The sequence below is a fragment of the Dermacentor albipictus genome, chromosome 1 (genome assembly GCF_038994185.2).
Source record: "Dermacentor albipictus isolate Rhodes 1998 colony chromosome 1, USDA_Dalb.pri_finalv2, whole genome shotgun sequence".
NCBI classification, from domain to species: Eukaryota; Metazoa; Arthropoda; class Arachnida; order Ixodida; family Ixodidae; genus Dermacentor; species Dermacentor albipictus.
Genome location: NC_091821.1, coordinates 333,070,766 through 333,090,506, shown reverse-complemented (window position 1 = coordinate 333,090,506; position 19,741 = coordinate 333,070,766). Strand labels below are relative to the sequence as shown.

General features: G+C 42.6%; 1 protein-coding gene across 5 annotated transcripts in view; it reads left to right on the top strand.

The window, feature by feature from the left end:
* LOC135910071 (serine/threonine-protein phosphatase 6 regulatory ankyrin repeat subunit A-like) overlaps nucleotides 1–18,476 on the top strand; it is a 120,981-nt gene extending 102,505 nt beyond the window's left edge. For 4 of the 5 annotated variants that reach the window (XM_065442098.2, XM_065442107.1, XM_065442083.1 and 1 more), the window contains 2 exons: nucleotides 7,542–7,652; nucleotides 10,943–18,476. In XM_065442098.2, the coding sequence (XP_065298170.1) occupies nucleotides 7,542–7,652; nucleotides 10,943–11,088 (257 nt within the window). In that variant the 3' untranslated portion in view covers nucleotides 11,089–18,476. Of the gene's footprint in view, nucleotides 1–7,541; nucleotides 7,653–8,454; nucleotides 8,630–10,942 lie in introns of those variants that run through there. The other variant, XM_065442090.1, reaches the window with a different exon arrangement.
* The last annotated feature ends 1,265 nt before the right edge of the window (nucleotides 18,477–19,741 follow it).

Below are 19,741 nucleotides of genomic sequence, written 5' to 3'. Positions count from 1 at the left end.
GCGCACGCGTGTGTGTGTGCGTGCGTGCACAGTGGAACCTTGTTGATACGTTCCTCACAATTGCATTTTCCCGGCTGCTACGTCATGTTTTCGTTCCCGGCCTAAATGCCATTAACTCCTATAACGTCCCCGTTTGATACAGCACCAGTGTGTAAATTTCCCGCATCTTATGTTGCATTTGAAAGTGGCCTTCACATAAATATAACAGTGCAAGGGGAAATTGGCTCTTGCATGCTACAAGTGACCAATTCTTGCAACAAGCTATATTCGTTGCAACACGGTGCCAATTCGTTAGAACAAGCTACCTACCGTGTTTACTCGCATAATGATCGCACTTTTTTGTCAAGAAAATTGACGCAACTTCAGGAGTGCAATCATTACGTGAGTTAAATTTCCCGCAAAAAAATTATATATATATATATATATATATATTCATCCCGCGTTTGCTAGGTCAACGAGCAGGCGGCTGCCAAATATGGCGGCAGGTGGTGCAAGCCAAACGTGCCATACGCGATTCTTTTTCTTCTCGTGAGTACATTGCACTCATTGAAACAGTTTCTTCCGTATCGGTTATGAATAATATCGTTAATATCGGCAAGTTTGCGACAATAACGTAGCCATGTCCACTTTGAGGGGATGGAAACAGAGATGGGCACGTGTAGCTGCCAATGACACAGAAACAGATGGCGGGCATGCTGCGGGAACTGCGGCATTTGTCTTCACTACTATCCTAATATGGCATGTTTCCACTAAGGGTGGATGAATATCTTAGCTGTATTACAAGCATCGGCGTATGAATAGGGTACACTTCTAACGTATCAGTGTAAACGTGGCCACTATAGTTGCTGCTCGTGATTTGTTGCATGCCCACGAGTGCAGATGAGAAGAATCGAAAGGCGCCTTTTTTATTGCTGTTGGCCAAAACCATTATGAAGCCTACAAGAAATAAAGCCAAGGCAAGTTTGGTTGTAGCTTCTTTTTTTTTTTTCTCGTGGAAGTGCGGAAGGTGGTGAAAGGTATGAAATGTCTTCAAGAGTCGTTCGCGTAGCATTTGACAGCATTCGACAGATGGTAAGCACGAACATCATTAGCTAAACTTGGCACACGGCATATCACTGCGACAAGTTCGGGGTACTATCATTACACAAGAAAGAAAAAAAATCGAATTTTGACGACAAAATTCAGGGGCGCAATCATTACGCGAGTGCGATCATTATGCAAGTAAATACGGCATTCATTGCGACAAGCTACCCATTCATTGCAACAAGCTACACATTAGACACAACAAGCAACTGAAGTTTGCAATAAATTAGCAAAGTTGCACGATCCAGGCACTGCACAAACATGGGGAGAAAGCATCCACAGAGCAGTTGGCGAAGCATCTAAACAAGTGCGCATTGATTAAAACGTACTGGAAACCACCTACACTGTGCTGCTTCTGCCAAGTACAGGGCTACATTTACTTTGGGGCCTGCAAGGATCTTATTCGCATTTTGCAATTGCCAGTTCTCTTTAGTCAGCTTCGGCACAATAGAACTGTATTATGCAGTGACGCATACACAAAGTATTGTGGTAGGGGCCACTGTCACGGAATACATGAGGCAGGCTTGATTTGTCCTCTCCTCCGCATTCCCCCTTCCTGTTTTTGTCACATGTCAATACTGCCTATATTAGCAGATTCGACACAAATAAACCCAGTTGATAGTTTGAGCTCTTTTCATCGACCTGGTTTTTTCCTGTGTTCGTTCTTTCTTAGGCACAACTCATCCTAAAACATAGTCACCTAGACAAATTGATTTGACAAATCGCACAATATGATGCTAATGAGGGTGATCATGATGATAATTTATTGTTATCCCCTTTGTAACGCGGCAGAGACTTAGTCACCTAGCGAGCTTGATTTAATCAGGTACACAATGTATATTTTTTTTCTACCATTATTGTATACATGTCCTTAGTCCTTTCAGACGCCAGTTTAACTTGTGGATGAAAAACTTACTTTCATCATATTTCTTGCTTCTTCGAAATCATAGAAAGTATACAGCTGCAGAAAAGATTAAGAATTTTCAATTCTTTAGTGAGTTTTGTCAAGTTTACAGAATCTGGACTCCATGCAAAAGCTCACTGCAGAAACATCAAATATATGTAGTACTTCGTGTTTTGGAAAGCTTGAAAAGCGCTTATCCAGCCAGTTGCAAACTATGCCTGTGTCGCGGTCTCAGGGTGGTAAACACGACGCAAGGAACATTTGAGTTAAGAAAAGCCTTTATGGGGCATGAGCATTAGAAGAATACATATATCCTGAAAGCATGCGTTGCCAACCCAATGGCAAAACCCTAACTTACGACAAACTATATACAAAGCTAGTTAATTGAAAATATTGTCGTATGTCCTCGCACACGACGTATTATGAAGTTGAAAATATTTACGTAAAGTCTATTGACGTGGCCATGTCACCTCTTCGTCGCTGCTTCCGACGACATGTCGTTGGGCCCGCCGATGCGTCGTAGACTCGACGTCGCTGTGTCCAACGTTTGCTCCACGGTTTGCCTGGTCATGGGGTCAGGAGTGGGGGAGTGACCTAGGTGCCTGGATCACCCAGTCAACTCCGCAAGCTGCGGATCATAGCTGCAGGGAATCCGGGAAGTGGCGCCATCAGCCTGTAGCTGCGGCTTCCAGTGGGAGGTCCACTCAGCTCGCGGGTTGTGACCGCGGCAGCTGAAGAACTGCTTCCACTGGTTTGCTGCCGTCTCCCTGATCCACCCGTCCTGTTCGGCCTCCAGCCCCTTCTGCCCACCTTCGTCCCAGAGCATAGCTGGCTGCTCTCTTCACCTACGTGTCCCTTCTCCCGTTGGCCACGTAGCTGCGCGTGCACTCTTGCGTTTCTTCTGCTTTCATATTGTATTCTTTTTATTCGTACGCTCTTTATTTTCTATCTTCTTTTTTCTTTATTTCTGCCATCAACTCCTGGTGTCTTCCTTTTTTCTTCTGCATTTTCTTCTTTCTTTCTTCCTTTGTTGGCTCATGACAGCCTGGTGCATGACATTGTGAAGAACAATCAAAGAAGTGAACCTCCTACATACAGCCTACTGACAGAGTAAAAACACCGAACCTCTACCTTCCCACTCATTTTGCTAAAATAGTTTGGACATTATTTAAAATTGCACCTCATTTCCAATCATAATTGCTTTAAGATGTAGGCAACACATTTTGAATATCATTACTTTCATCAGTGTTTTCGCTACTGATGTACTGTCTCCGTGTACACAATTGTGTACACAGCATTGGAAAGGGTTGAACTTCTTTTTCTTCCTCAAACGTTCTTTAACTGCCCTGGGGAAGTACTCTGTAAAAGTCCATCTAGTGGACATGTCCACTTTGTTTGCTGTTGAATTTCTGATTGGCTGTTGCACCTGGCTGCTATGGATGCGTAGCCCAGCCCAGCCAAACAAAAGTTCACTAGCAGACAAAGTGGACATGTCTGCTAGGTGGACTCTTACATACTGTAATACTTCCCCTGTACCGCTACCTGTGCATCTGCTACATGGCATTCTACCTGGTATAGTAATGTACAGCTGGAATGCAAAATGTGCACATATCGTCACTATGTGGCACGCATGTCACATCGCGTGTCTCCTCGCTTGCCAGGATGCATATATAGGGCATGCAACCTAAATTTGAGGGTGTGCTAACTTAAAATCTGGGGGTGGGCCAACTGAAATATTATAGTGGGCCCACTGAAGTGGTGGGGTGTGCCAACTTGAAATTTGGACGGGAGCCAACTTAAATTTGAGGGTGGGCCAGTGTGCATTATAATTGTTACTTTCTCCAAGGAAATGCATAGCATATATATGATGTAAGGGAGCCCTCCATTTGCAGATGATGCGATAAACAATAACTTTTAAAGCTTGTTCATGCTATCCAGTTGTTTCTTTTTCTTCTTCCCTGATTAGCTATCCTGCTTTTATCCTCCTCCTTCATAATCGATTATGAGCTGCCTTATCTGGACACATCTAGACACATTTGATGTCTGAGTAGCTTCGCAGTATAGCATAGCCATTGAAATCGAAGTGTACACGTCGCCCTTAGCATTCGTACTGTACTTGCAAAGCTGTCACTCAGTGAAAATCATGAACTCTAATTACAAAGGCATTATAGCTTTTCAGTCAACTAATAAATCAATGCAGACAAGCAAACGTGTGCACTACCAAGCTGCCGCACCACTACAGCAGCGGCCAATGCAGCCAATCAGCAGCTGGGCTCAACCGCAGCGCCGTTAGTTCTCCCGATCTTGGTGTGACATGCTTGCACTGGACAATATGCGGAGCTGCATAACTGAGCAGGGGCCGTTCACCTTCCGCAATACAATCACTTTGGCCACGCTTTGGCAAATCCAGAAAATAACTAGCGCCATCTAATAGTTCCTGTCTATGTGATTTTAACGTCACGGTGTGTTTGGGTGCTCTGGACATATATTGTATAAACGAACACGTCTTTTGGCACTCAGCTGCTGGTGGCATGTAGTAGAGGCAAGAGAGGTGATAGTTCATAGTTGTCTTTTTAGTAGCGCCTTACATGTGTTCTTTCGCGGCGATATTTGTTGCCTGTTGGTGCTGTTGTGTATTGTGTTGCTTTGTGGGAAGTAACAAGTGTCGGTGGCAGTGTTTAGGAGCAGCTTTCGTCCTTGCTCAGCTCTACCCATCTTCAAAATAAAGAGCCATGTCTATACGACGCCCCTCTGGCGGTGCGCGATGGCTGACACACACACACACACACACACACACACACACACACACACACACACACACACACACACATAAAAACAAAGTGTGTCGTTTTATAATATCACCTAAATTGAGCTTCGTAGCTGTGTGAGTTAGTTGTAGCACAATTTATTCGTTAAAATAAAATATTTCACACTTCTTTTTTCCATTTATCTTACCTATAGCAGCCATAGCCAACCATAGTCGGTGTGCAGAACCCACACTGCAGCCACTGCACTCAAAAACAACACACCTGAGCCGCTCTGCACTCGGACGGGCCACTTTCTCATGCAATGGAAAGTGTTCAAGAGCACATGTTGGTAGTGCACGCTGATGTCACGAGTAAGCAGTCACTTGATTTATTGACGCAGTGACGAAACTATCGCGGATGCCGAACATTTTAGAATATGGCCCCTGGTTCTAGGAGCGTTGCTTTGGACCGCTACTAGCCCTCGCCTTGCTTTCACGTTCAAGCTTTCCCTTTCATCCATGTCGCTCTTTCGGAGCCCACATCCTAAAACTTTCTGTTCCGTGGGAAAGGGGGAGAGGGTGTTTGTCAGAAAACTTCAGAAGGGTTTTGATCCTCCCCCACCCACTCCCCTGACTACACCAATGCTGCATAATTATTTTAAACACTGATTGCTGAATTGTTTCATTTGATGTTTGCAGCATGTGTTCAGCATCTCAGAATTGCTGACATATGCTGAGAAAGTTTGACACAACCTGCAAGGCACTATACAAAGCCTGCCTCTTGTGTGTATGACACACATAAGTTCGCATGTGGCCATGACCACATGGTGTAGCAAGTAGGCCACAATAATAGAAACTCGGTGATGCAATCACGCCTGATATGAATTTTGGGGGATATAAATTTTTCATAAGTCCCGGCCCAAGTCCCTTAGCTTGCAACATGCTAAATTTTGAATGTTATGGACTGTTTTGTGCGCCACAGCGGATGATAAGAATGATCAAGCTGTCGTGCTATCCCGGCAGGGAAGTTTGCCGCGCCGGTAGCGTGAGACACTGGCTGTTGTCAGGTCGGGAGAGTAGCCATGCCTATACCCCAGTCGCATTCCTGTTGCCAGGGCAACCTATGTCACTTTGCCTTGATGTCACCTCTCCCCTCCTCAAAAAAAAGGAAAAAGCTTTTTTTTGTGCAATGTCGTGTAACTTGTCATCCGTTTTCGGATACCTTGTAACTTTATCAAAAGGTGGCATTCACATACAACCCGGTCTTGCTGCATCAGCAGGATCAGCGGTATTTGCTTCTGTAGGTCGCCTTATCTCTGTATTCCACGCATTCCATTGCCTTCGAGACTGAGCCCACGATATGAAGTAGCTTCATCACTGCAAATAAAAGCAAACACATCATGTCCTTTACAGACAGATCTTGAAGTGTCGGCTACAGAGCACTTGAAGTGCGCAGCCAATAAGTGTGCTAAACAAGAGTCCCAGTGATTCGAATTCGGATCACCCATATAGGAGCACTGGCTGCGTGCCACATGGCTACAGTAGCGACATCTTACTTTTCCTTTTCATGCTCGCTTTAGTTGCTTTTATTTCTGCATGGAGAAATACAGTGCTGCAACTGTCTAAATATCCTATCCCTTGTTTTTATGGTAATACCAAGATTGGCAGCACTGGGTCAACGAAAAGCCACATTTGCACACCTCTGGAAATAGCACCTCCGGAAACCAGATTTTCTCCCACATTTCGAAAACAACGCATTAAATAGTGAAATTTTCTCAAAGTATGCTATCTTCCACATATTTAGTCATAATATTTAAAAAAGGTTTTAGGACTGCAGCAAGAAATTGGAAATTTTTAAGTGGTCAGCCATTTCATTGCAGTGTCTCCCTTTGATTTCTCTATTGTTTTAATTGTTCTCAGGTTATACAAATTTTCGCGCTGTCCTGAGAGAATTATATCATCAAGATTCTACTTCACATAATGTAACGATAATGAAACGAGTTTGCAAGTTGTCACTATTTTCGGCACAGTAAAAACTCAATTTGTATCCCACGGGACCAGCTAGGAAACTTTGAATTGTCACATTCTTGAATTATCTAACATCTAAAGGAAACCTACTCATAAATATTTGGTACATACCAACTTTATTATGTAAATGAGTGATGCCCATCTGCTTTCTTGATGAACTTTGCTTGTAGGCAAGAGTATTTAGTGTCACTGTTGTGTGCTTCATGGTGCACGCATTGTAGAGAGCATTATAAGAAAAACTGCTCAAGAACTAAGAACTCTTAAAAGCATTCATGGCAGTTTATCATGGCTTGAGTATTGACATGTTTTGTATCTTAGCCGTAGGCATAAGCATTGAAAGCTTTGAATCAGGCGCATTGCTTCAGATTGAATGTTGTGTTCTGGCATTATGACAATGTGGCCAGCTGCAGTATTGTCATGTTTCAGTATTTTCATTTGTGTGCATTGGTGCTCTCCTCACTGCCAAAGCAGTTCATGGCACGTGTGATGTGCATCTCAGGATTGAATTAACCCATGCACACCAAATTGGTAAGGAATCATTAAATAGCTGACGCCGTACAACTATATAGTTGATGTAACCATTGCAAGTTCATGCATTTTTAGATTTGAATTGCTAAATGTTGAATTAACGAGGTTTCACTGTATAATTTACCAAAAAGAAATAAGGGCAGCCTCTAAATGACTATTTATGACTTTATGTTATGAATACTATTGACTGTGCTTCGAGCTTAATGTACACCAGCATATGCCTTACGTATTTGTGTGTACACTTGCTCTCAGGCCACACACCTGCCCTCTCCTGTGCCAGGAGCAACGAAGTAGCCGAGTGCCTTGCTCTTATCCTGGCCGTGATGCCTTCATCGAGCCCTTTCCGGATGGATGGTTTCTCACGTGAGGCTTAATCTCTTCTTAAAGATATGTATGTTTTAATCATGGTAACAAAGAAAACTCAGTGCTAAGAGTGCTTATTTAAACATGTTTTGAGACCATATTTTCAAGGGCTGCATAAAGACTGCAAATTAGGCTAGTTAGGTTCTTTCTTAAAGACATGTAGCAGCACTAACAGGGGGCAGGCAGATACAAGTGCTGAGTCACAACTGAAGGTTTTACTTGAAGATATGACATATGTACACATGCACAGGCTGATACCACTTTGTTTACACAGTAACGAAGGTAGGTACATTAAACAACACAAAACCAAAACCATATGTCTTGCAGAATCTAAGTTGGCAGGCATGATCAGTACTTCTATAGTCTACTTTATATTCATATTATTTGCTTACAGTACAATAAAAGGCTGGCTTGCACATACATCAAGGTATTTCCTATTGAAGAAAGCATATAATACTACTTATGTTGTTATGTTACTTGTGTGCAAATCCACCCAAATCCACATACACAGCCACATATGTTGCAGTGGCTAGCCAGGTGGAAAGAATTTGATTTATCAGTTTTGTTTAGATTATGTGTGTGCATACGTGTGTGCACGCACGCATGCTTTTTCTAGTAGCACCATTTCGGAGTCGAAGCTAAGCAAGCACTGGCTTAACACAAAGCCATTGCTACTGCTTGTCAGGAAGTGATATTATTTGGCAGTAGGTGCAGCAGATGGCACACGAACATCACTCAACACAGCGCGCTATAACCAGCTAAGCAACCGCCAATTTTAACTAGCACTTTCACTGACATGCAGGCCGCAAAACCACTGTTTCAAGGGGTGCCAAGGCATGCCTCCAAGTTTTCAAACAGCCACAAACGTCTTCAGCTCGTGCTGCTTCTTGAACAATCTGGAGAAGGCTGAAGCACTGCAGTGATGAAAGCAAGCAGCATTCACTCAGTTATTTCAATAAACATGTGGCTCACTGTAACTAGCAGCATGATTGTGTTTTGTTTTTACTTTTTACTAGGAGAGGGAGTATGTTCGATACAGGCGGATCTAGCCTCGCGAGGCTTGTCAGCAATTGCTCTGCCCGAGTGGTGCCTTTCAGGACAGTTTAAAACAATCTGTAGGTACGTCTTTTAGTGTGTCATCATTCAGAAGTGCAGCGCATGATGGGTGAGCAAAAGGGCATGCACAGCAAGATGGAACAGGGCACAAGCTCGCAACTTGTGGGCCAACCAGTCCATGCATGCATGTGGATCACCCCCCCGACGCAGTGCCTTGAAATAATTCTGCTAAATGTTCAGCAGAATAAGTTCATATCGCTTAAGAACTTCAGAAAGAGCCTAAACACCTCTCTCCTGAATATCCAATGTCGTCGTAGAAGTGCCAAGTTGTACACAACATGTGTGTAGAGCACCTCAACGCTGAAGAGCCTCAACCAAATATTTGCACTCTATAGCAAGTCAAGGACACATCACCATATAGTATTCAGCATCACCGCGAGTCTTACAGGTCGCACAAAACGGTGACGTGGTGAGTCTAATATTGTATGGCCATGCTGGAGTACATGCTTATCCTGTGCAGAGGCGATGGCCTGCTCAGTCCCTTTGTCAAACAGAACTAGTGAAGTGGCAGGCATGAAAGATTAAGAATGCTCAGTGGTTTGTCCTAGAAGACACTGAGGGTCTCTGGGAGCTTCGTTGGTCCGGATATTAAGGCGTCACAAGCAAGTCTATCAGCTGTCTGAATTCTTCCTACTGCTACACGCAAGGGTTCGCCAGTACCTTCACATGTAATGACTACTCTAGTGGAATTGTCGGGTGCGTTACCTGCCAATTCTCCCATAATTCACCAAAGAATGTACAGATGTTAGCCGTTTCGTGTGGTCACACAGCTAAGTATCTCCCGGAAATGTGATTTTTCTATTCTTATGCTCAAAAGTTGCCATTGGTCTAGCCACATACAAGAAAGCCAGCCAGCGCAGCTGTACAGGACTGATAGATTATCATGAAGTCTTAAGGCAATTGTAGCGCCAGCATTTCAGCCCCGTAGCTTAGAGAATGTTAGTACGTCTTGCTGCCGCCATCATGCAGCCCTCACCGAACAAAATGATTTAAAGGGGCCCTGAACCACTTTTTATCAAAGTGGAGTAATGCATTTGAAGTGAAAATAGGCTATTTCAGAAATACTTTGCTGCAAAAAGTACTTCAACGCATTCAGCAGAAGTGGAGTTATTGGCAATCAAACACGGCCTCCGCTGTGCTGCCCTTCCTCGTCCAATGCCTTGCACTGCAAAGGCTACGGCACAGAGGGGCGTGCCCACAACACTCCGCCTTCTAAATGTAACCATGGCAAGCAGTTCAAATTTCATTTTGGATGTTAATGTAGATGCCACGACTTACGTCTTTGGTGCCTACAATGCACTAAACGTAAGCCAAACGCAGTTGTCCTGAGCAAGCTGCAGTGCGCTTAGTCAATGGACTCATGGTAGCACCCTGCGGCAGCTGTGATATCTACACCATGTAGCCAACCGCAGCTTGATGTCAGCTATCAGCCAATAGCAACTGCCTAAGGGAATTACGAAATAAAGTGTACTATGATGAAATAAAGCATTCAAAAGAGAATGAGAACGGAGTCGCCTCCTGCTGAAAAGAATGTTTTTGAGAAAGGAGACTTCACGATCCGCTTTCGAGCTCCACGCACTGCGTATGACAGCACGACTTGGCTGAGATGTTCACAGCAGTGTCTGGTACCCGCAGGCTATGTTATTTCACCAGGCCTGAGGGGTGGTGCAGGGCCCCTTTAAATAAGTGTCCAAATTCACGGCCTCTGAGACCCCTCGCACTGCACAATGCCCATGCCAGTACGCAGCATGTTGACATTCTCAGACGCTATGATTGATTACAAATTTCTTCACAAGCTTTCCTCAATAAGCGTCGGGGTTGGCATTGGTACACCTTAGAGGCTGCACCAAGTCTGGTGGCAGCATGTTTTATGATCACCGTCAGGATGACATCCCTTCTTACCTGCCTTATTTGCAGCTGTTACAATTATCATTGTTCGTGATGGTCAGCACACAGGAAAGATTCACTGTAATGAACTTTATTGTGTGCAGTTCATTGCTTTCTGTTGCTTGCTTTTAATAATCCACCACCTCTCCACTCAGCAAGTCCTGCTTATTTGATATAAAACTTAGATATAGTTATGAGATGGCCAAGCCACACTTTTTCATTGGTGAACTACACGTTAACAGGGTGATCCTATTGTGTGTTTTTTTTTCTCCCTTCATTTTTTGCAGGTGTGAGCAGCCTGTACCGACAGGGGGGCCATCTCTCAGAGCTGTTTAGCGACCAAGCCAACCACCACACAGGGGCACGAACATCCTCTGCCGACAGCCGCGATTGTTCAGAGCCCTGTCAGAGCTCTGACTCGGAGTACTACTGACGGTTGCTGCTGCCCGCACTGCTCCTCATCAGCGGCTATGGTCCGAGCAAGGAGGTCACCGGGGCCCTTGCTTAAGCGGCCAGTATCGCTGTTGGGGTTGTGGCGCTGGGCGGCAGTATGTTGCTCTTGACAGGCCTTGGCCGAGCTAAGGTTTTCTTGTTCCGTTACTGCTCAGGTCGCTCTCTTCATTTTGCCTGCGACCGACCTTCGCTAAATATGGTGCCATGATACATAGGTGGGCCTTCTCACCCTTGGAAGTGCCACTGAAAATGCGTTTTGCATGCGACTCCAACCCAAAGTGGGGGACAGACAGTCAGTGTTGCAGCATTTTTCGTTGTTCAGTCCTTGTTCCTTGCATGAGCCTGGCAATCACGCATGCAAAGTGCTGTGAAACTACACTGAAATATGGGCTTGGCATGCTGGAAGCCGCGCAGTTTGCTCCCCTTTGCTTCAACCACCAAGAGAGAGAGCTTGATTATTCTTATGACACATGATGCGTTCAGCTTCTAAAAGCACTCCGATTGCTCTGAAGGGTACATGACTAATTGATCTGCCATGTATCTTGAAGATGTAGACGCTTATTTTTATGAACTGCTCAATGCAGATGAGTATGCACGCACATTACTTTTCTTTTTAATCTCCTTTGGCTTTTCTTAGTTCCCTGTGCACTAAGGAGCCTTCAGCTATTGTTAGCTGTAGTTTACTGACGAATGGAAGGCTTTTTCCACTTTAGTTCAAAGAAGCAAGCTGTTGACATAGTTGCTTCTTCACTGTGACCCTTATATTATTAATCTCAATTTGGTGGTTTGAGTTTGTACTTGTCAGTTATGTTTCGCTAAAACCTCACGCTGTTGCGTGTATCTGCCAGATTTTGTTTCACCAGGATTTGCTGGCAGCCGAAAACATTAGCTCTCTTTCAGGATTTCGTCATTGTTGATAAGGGCACCGGACCTCGTAGTTGCGACAATCCTGTCTTAACTACACGTGTCATCCTTAAAACTGAAGCAGCAGGCGGCAAAAGTACTCTTTCTGCCGTCCAAAGTGAGCCTAGACTGCACCTACTGTTGCCGCCGCCTTTGCCGCTGCCTCCATTGTCTCTCAAGTAGTGGGAGGTGTGATAATGCATTCCACCGCAAACGGGTTCTTTGGTGGTCGCATTACCTACATTCGCTGAATAGACATTTTGTGCCAGTGCAGCTCTATTGAAGTACTACAACCGTTGATAAGAAATTGCCGTTGTGGCTCTGTCACTGAACCTGTGAGTGCATGTTTATCAAGCGAAAATAGCATGTACAGAGCCAGCTGAAGGCACTGCTCATGACCTTTTAACTTTGCCTTTCAATTTTTGGTTCAGTTGAACCTTTTTGCTTGTCTACAACTAGTCCCTGTGTGTAATCTGAAGTGTGCCTCCCCCCCTTGTAGGTTTATAGGGGAAGAATGTGCAAATGCGATAGCATAGCTGAAGTTAGCCATAGCATTGGTGTTGGCAGTTTCGAGTTATGCTGCTTTTCAAGAAACAAATTGGAGTGGTTTTCTTGATACAGTGTTGTGTGTATGTTCAAGGAATAGCTATGTTATGTCAAATTTTTAGCTGTCCATAAGGTCTTGTGCCTGCTTTTTCTTTTTTTCTTTTAGTTGCCACGCTACCAGCTGCATTTAAGTGTAGCAGTGGCTGTCAGGGCTGATATGGCAGTGAAGTTGCACTGTGTTGCGTATTATTGCTCTGCAGATTTCCCAGGTTATTTTGTTCAGTAACTGCCTATGCCATCAGTGGTGTCTAGTATGTGTGCAATGCTTGCTGACTAGAGGTTTTACCATATTTACACGTGAATCGGAGAGATTTATGTTTTGCGCGACTGTGTAATAAAACTGTCTCATATTAATTGGCTGTGCAAGAGGATGAATACCAGCTGCGCATAAAGTGGTTATGACAAACATTTGCACAGTTTAATGTCAGTGTAATGAATTGAAGACTGACATACTGAATTATCATACAAAACAAACTAATCCTAAGGTTTGTTTGGTTTAGCCATATGTTGCCTTAGTGAGTATTATTTTTCTTTGATTGACCCAATTATGCAGCGACATGGTGTCGCTATTACAAATTTTCTTTTGCACTCAGCTCAAAATTGGCACCATCCTACAGTTTTAGGGCTGAACATCTTTTGAATAATGTAGAGTGAGTTTATAGCACCATGCCTGTACACTTTTGTGGCAAATACTGGGTAAAATTGCAACATTTTGTTACTTTAGGTGCTACTTTATAACAAGGTTCAATGGTATATGGTTAACACAGAATAGCAGCTGTTGCTGTGTTGTGTGCATCTGCAAAAAAATTCATGATGCAAGCTGCCAGGTAGCTTAAGGATTTTTGCACGAACATAAAATGAGAGTAGCATGTACAATTTAATTTGAGCTTGACAGGATGACTTGAATGAAAATCTCAATTATTAAGATGTTTTGTCGGAAATTAGGAGCCTGCTAGTATCTTTCATAGGCAACAAGACATATGTGACAAGGTTGACGCTTACCCGTGTTGTGTGTGAAAAAATTCCTTTTGTTGCATGGTTTGCAAATGTTCTAATGGAATGAGCAACTGTTAAGCTTTTGGTCAACATGCAGATTTTTGTGTTGAACAAATAAGAATTGCTGAAGAAATGTGATTGACAAATATTGACGTGCATGTTAACATTCGTGATCTTTTGATTGAACATCAACTTCTTTCAGTAGTTGAATGCAACAACTAGAGCATAGAATTACATATAGTAGTAGTTTTGCAAAAGTGGCTTAAAGCAACATTTTATTACCGTTTTTATACATCTCATAATTGAGAAAGGCCTCGGTAAATACACAGTGCAGCAAATTTGACTGGCATAATTGTAGTTAGCATGCATTCAGCCACATTTGAAGAACTTCCATTTGCATGTGTGTTGTTTTGTCGACATTTAATGTGCTCTTCAAACAGTCAAGGTCAAGTGTGCCTGTCTCCTAGTGCAGGGTGGTTGCAGCAATAAGACAACATTCCTTCATTTGGCTAGAGAAAAGAAAACAAATTTTGCATGTTTCTATATTTGATGCATTCCTTTGTTTTGCTGCATTTTACTTTGTGTTATTGACATTACTGAATTGCCTTTTGTGTAACGGTCGTGTAAATAAGGTACGGCCTCTGGTGATATAACGTGTGTTGTATAGTATTATCATTCTAGTTTTTGTGTACCAAAGCCTCAACCAATGGGCTGCCTACCATGGGCATATGTGCAGCGTGGTCAAGACCAGCTGATGTAAAATGACAGCCATGCTTTTCTCACACCCATTCTCACTTCCTGTGATATGCACAGCTCGTTGAGATTTATTCCTGCACTTCTGGGCATGAATTAAGTGCAGGAAAAGAAGAAATAAACGGATGCAAGAGGCGGTTTATATTGTGCAGAAAAAAAAAAAAAAGACTGCTTCACACAGGGCAGGGGATCTAGTTAACTAGAGTTATGCAGACCATTTTCTTCTCTTGATTGAAGTTGTGCAAGGAGCAAAATTGCTTCAGCTTTCTCTCTTCCTATCCCCTATATATATATATATGTGTGTACATATATATATATATATATACTTACACACCCACACACACACAAGTAACGTCTGTCAGTGCCAGTGCAAAAGAAAAATGCTATGCTGAACATTCAAAAATCTGTATTGTGCATGTGTTGAAGTGCTGTCGCACACGTGACGTTTCATGCAGTTGGTAAGGCTGTGCTGAAGAGTTTGAGCGAAGCGACTGCAGAAATAGGCACTCAATATTGATTTGCCCCAACATTGAGAGCTTGAGCTTGATCTCTGCCGTTGTAGATTGTATGGCTGGCATTGTATGTGGTGTTCTGTTCAGGCTGTTCACTTTTGTTCCACATTTCTCACAGGGTGTGGTACTTGGTACACCAAAGTGCAAGAGAAAGATTGTTTTGGCTGGTTAGGTTTCGTCAGTTTTTCGAAGTTGCCGAAAATTTCAGTGTTAAGAGTTCACAGTGCTGTGCAGTGCTTGTGAGCATAAACGCTGGTTTCTTTCGACCTGTTTTAGCCTCTAATGTAGTCTTTTGTTAGATCTGATGCATGCTCATGAAAACAGTCTATTGCAAGTGATGGTCACCCTTAGCCTTTCTTTCTTATTTTCCGTAGAGGTTGGTATTGATGTTTCAATGTGCACTTTGTTCCGTCTTCCCAATTCCTTTGCCATCTGATTTAGCACGAAAGTTTCCTCAATTCCTTTAAAATCTGTAAAATGGCACAGTTTTGTTTTTCATATCAACATATCTACAAAGTTCTCCACAAGGCCTCTTGTGCCTGCAAGGTTGCTAGTAGCATTCAGAGATTTTAGACAACTAAGCTTGTACAAATACAGATAGTCATTCTTGACCATGTGCAAAGTACAAGGTGGTTAACGGTTTAACTGCTTTCCTTCATTTGCTATGCCAATTGGCATTGTCAAGTTGTTTATCGGCCTGCCCCCCCCCCTCCCCCCCCCAAAGAAAGAGAGATGGTTTTGGAGGATTGCTGATGAATGTGCAATTGCATACAATGTACAACAAAACATGCAAAGTATACGTGTCATGCGTGGTCAGCCCGCTTGCTTTGAGCAACTGCTCAAGGCTGCTTCAGTCATTTCGTTTTGTCAGCCGAGCCTGCTTGTAAATTGCCATGAAAGAGAAAGTGGTGCGCATTAGTCGACCCTGTCTTTTTAACTTTGTCGTAATCTCGTGCCTTACTCTCACCTAACATCTTTGTTATGGAAAGAGTATTGTCCGTGTGAACATCGTTCCACAGGTTTACAAGATTACACTGAAAAAGAAAAAAAAAAGTGAAAATAGATGTAAGTCGAACTTTTTTTTTTTTTTTACTCTTCTGTTTAGTTTTCGCATTTTGTAACTGGACTCTGCCATCAGTTTTACATGAATTGGTGTAAGATGTCCTTAGCTGGTGACTGGATAGCATGCTACTCCCTCTTGAAAATCCAGAACTGCTTCTTGTTCTTACAGCAATCTGGTTTTGTTCAGTCAACATGAGAAGTGCTTCTCTTATGCATTGCTTAGCTGCGCTGCCACAGCGGCAGGAATCTACTATAAAGTGAGTTTCGAACAATGTGCAATCATGTCTACTAATTTCGTTTTGTTTCTGAGTAATCATTCTGTCTCACCTTGTAGCTCCTTTTATTATTTGTCTCTCCGAAGCAGCCAGTTCAGATTAGTTTGTGCCATAAATGAGTGAGCTTCACTTTTTTTTTTTACTTTTTTTCCCCCAATTACTGCAGTGGGCACAAGCTGTCACCTCATGAGCATTTCTTCAATATTTTCATTTCTTCACTTTTTCAATTATGTGCTTGTTTTTGAAAACTGTGTGAACTGATGGGCTGCTTTGGGCTGTATGCAAATTTGTTGTGTTAGGCTTTATACTTCCACAAAGTACTTTATTTTTTTTCCATCTCTTGCCATCCTGGAAGACCTGTAGTTGTATTAGCTGTCATATAAGCAAGTTGTTGGCTAACGGTAGTAATAGTGCTTGTGTTCATTCAAGAGTTGTTGACATTCTTAATGGGACACTAAAGGCAAATATTGAGTCAAGCTAGAATGATAGATTTGGCTCCCAGGGTGTAAATAATTGTCAAGTTTAACATTCCAAAGCTGCAGTGTAATACAACTCATGAGGGACGCCATATTGGCAGGCTCCGGATTAATTTTTACCATCTGGGTATTTAAAATGCATGGAAATTTGGGCACAGGTGCATTTTTTCATTCTTCCCCCATTGGAATGAGGCTGCTGTGGCTGGGAAACAAACCCATGACCTTACACTCAACAGCAGTACACCATAGCCACTAATCCACCGTGACGGGCATTCAAGGGTGTGCAACGTGTTGCTTTTACAGAGAACAATGTTTTTTTTTTTTTTTTTGTGGTAAAATGACATAAACATAGCACAGGATTGGCACCACTACTGCAAAAATATGACGCTGGTTCACATGATGTAACACATACCATTTATAATTGGTAAACTGGAGTGAAGCACAGATAATACGAAAGTTAATTACATTGCATTACAATGCAAAAGAATATGCAGTCTCTTCCCTATTCCTTTTTTTTTTATCTCTCTCTCTCTTCCTACAGAACCCACTAGTGCTGCCTTTTCACACTGTTCTGTAATAACACTTTACAGCATAGTGGTGGTCTTCCTGCAGGTCTCTGACTGAAAAAAAAAAAAGTGAAAGAAAGAAAAAGTTCCAGCAGAAACGCATCTCGCGATGACTGTCGACCAGCTGTTAGGATTCAAACAATATAGTGACATACCGTATTGTTAAAGACGCCTTTATTTACAATCTCGAGGGGGGAAGTAGGCTAAGAACACTAATAGCCTTAATACATCTATTCGTCACCATGGCCCACAGCATCTGCACCTTCGGACACCACAACAAAAGCTTCACTAAAGGTTGCCTCCCAACCGTAGCTAGCTTTGTCCTGCTGGCATTGCAGAAGTCAGCATAACTAACTTCTATCGAACTACGGGTGCAGTTGCATATGCGTGTTGGTCATTGTGCTGTGCAGAAAAATTGTCAGGAACTGAGAGGTCAGGCAGGCGGGACAGATGCCTGATCTCTCAGTTACCGACAGTTTTTCTACTCAGCACAATTATCAATGAGCAACACTGACTAGACAGCCAACTGTGCTATGCCTATGCATCTTTTTCAGGCAAAAAACTCCTTTTCATTGCCAGTTAGAAGAGCGCACGTTCTCACTTTTAATAATCAGACGTAATTTTCTTTTTTGTTTCATGAGCAACATTGCAGGTTCTAGACATCAGCAGCATGTCAAAGTAGGCTAAGAATAATAATTGCATTAAAACAATAGAACCAAGCAGAGTGCAATCTCTGAGATTACTGCTGTGGCTACATGGGAGACCCTGTTCATCTTAAGCAGTTTGAATTGACAAAGAATTCTATGGCCCCTTCAGTCATAATTTCCTCCTGGCATCTATTGGCACAAAACATGTTTCAGGAGGGTAACCGATCAGTCTAGATTGATTTAATGTTTGCCTTTGAGTGACCGCTGAAGACAAGGTATTTGTGGTATTATCTAACCGGATTCACTTGTCACTCAAGCTGCTACTCAGATAGTGATATTGGTGCTTTGTTCAAATGGTGTATCTTTGCTCAGGCATGCAAATTTGGCTTGTGTGTTTCTACACCGGGAAGGAAAAAAAAAAAAAGCAGCAACGAAGTTGTGCTCAGATTAAGAGTTGTGTATGCTCATCTAGGTGGCTTTTACTGGTCATGCTTCAGGACAATTTTTTTTCTCTGTTTGCAACGCTTGCAGTCTTCAGAGTTGCTTTTAATAATAAATAGTTTATTGAAAAATACTCATCAGCCTAGTACCACGGTATCCCCACAGTACCACTCAGTAGTGCAAAGCAGCATTACAGAAGCCTTTTAGCATAAGCTTTTGGATATGTATTGGTCTGCACCTTACCGATGGTACCAGCTGCCTTACTAGGCTTCACAAAAGCTCTACTTGCAGGGTTTCTTGCCAAGAGATTCTAGTGTACTAAATTCTCACATTCAGAGTTTCATAGAAATGTTTCAATAAACCTGAAGCTCAACCTCATCAATCGCGGGGGTTTGCTTTTTGCAGGGATTTCTTTTTCACAAAGAAACAAGGTTGTTTTTGTGACATTATCAGGCATGATACTTAGCCTATTTCATGCATTCAAATTGACATAAATTTGTTAATTGACTGACAATATATTACTAACAGAGACCTTTTGCAACTAAAACCAGCACATTTCTAGGGCTATTCCTTGTTTAAATCATTCCAATAGCGCTTGGCACCGTCAGCATGTGCATTTAGGTTTTCTTCGTGATATGGTAAACGCACATTTCCAATACTGCAGAGACTAGCAGCCATCGGGAAGTGGGCTCTTCCCAGAATTGCATTACAGTTGAGCACACCTACATTTGCAATGTGTGCAAGTGAATAAGCTTTCATTTTGCTTCGACGCAAGCTGACTTGTCTGCTTGTGTGATACTCATGCAAAATACATTAAATGTGCTCAATACTGATGCTACTACATAAAATATTGATTCTGCTTTTTTAGCTGTAGATGGAACTAGGGCTTGTTCTGATGCTCTGCTGTCTCTGTGACCGCTTGATCGTTATGCATTGAGTGCTTGCTTTGTTAGTGGACATGCTCAAAGAAGGCTACAGAAATGACTGACAATCCCTGTCATGTTTATTATGTTGTCATGTTTTGTTTACTTTCTTTTTCTTCTTCTTTTTTTTTTCTTTCTCTTTGCACAGACCCTGTATTCAGAAATCGTTTTGCGATTATTATGTCAATTGGCTCCCATACTCTGCATCTTTTGATTTCTGAACATTTAAAGGCATTTTTACTCTGATCTAATCTGGCATTGGTCACATGTTACATGGGACAGATTGCCAATGGCTCAAGCTAGTGACACTTGAGGACTGTGCTGAAGCCATGTTTCTGTTTTGTTATTGAAGCTAATGATGCGTGCCATTTTAGTGGGTATGTATTTGTGCTACACCAAGTGAATGGAGAAGCAGAAAAAAAAAATGCAGTGTGCCTTGCAAAGCTGCCATGGCTGGATATCCATTGCTGTGT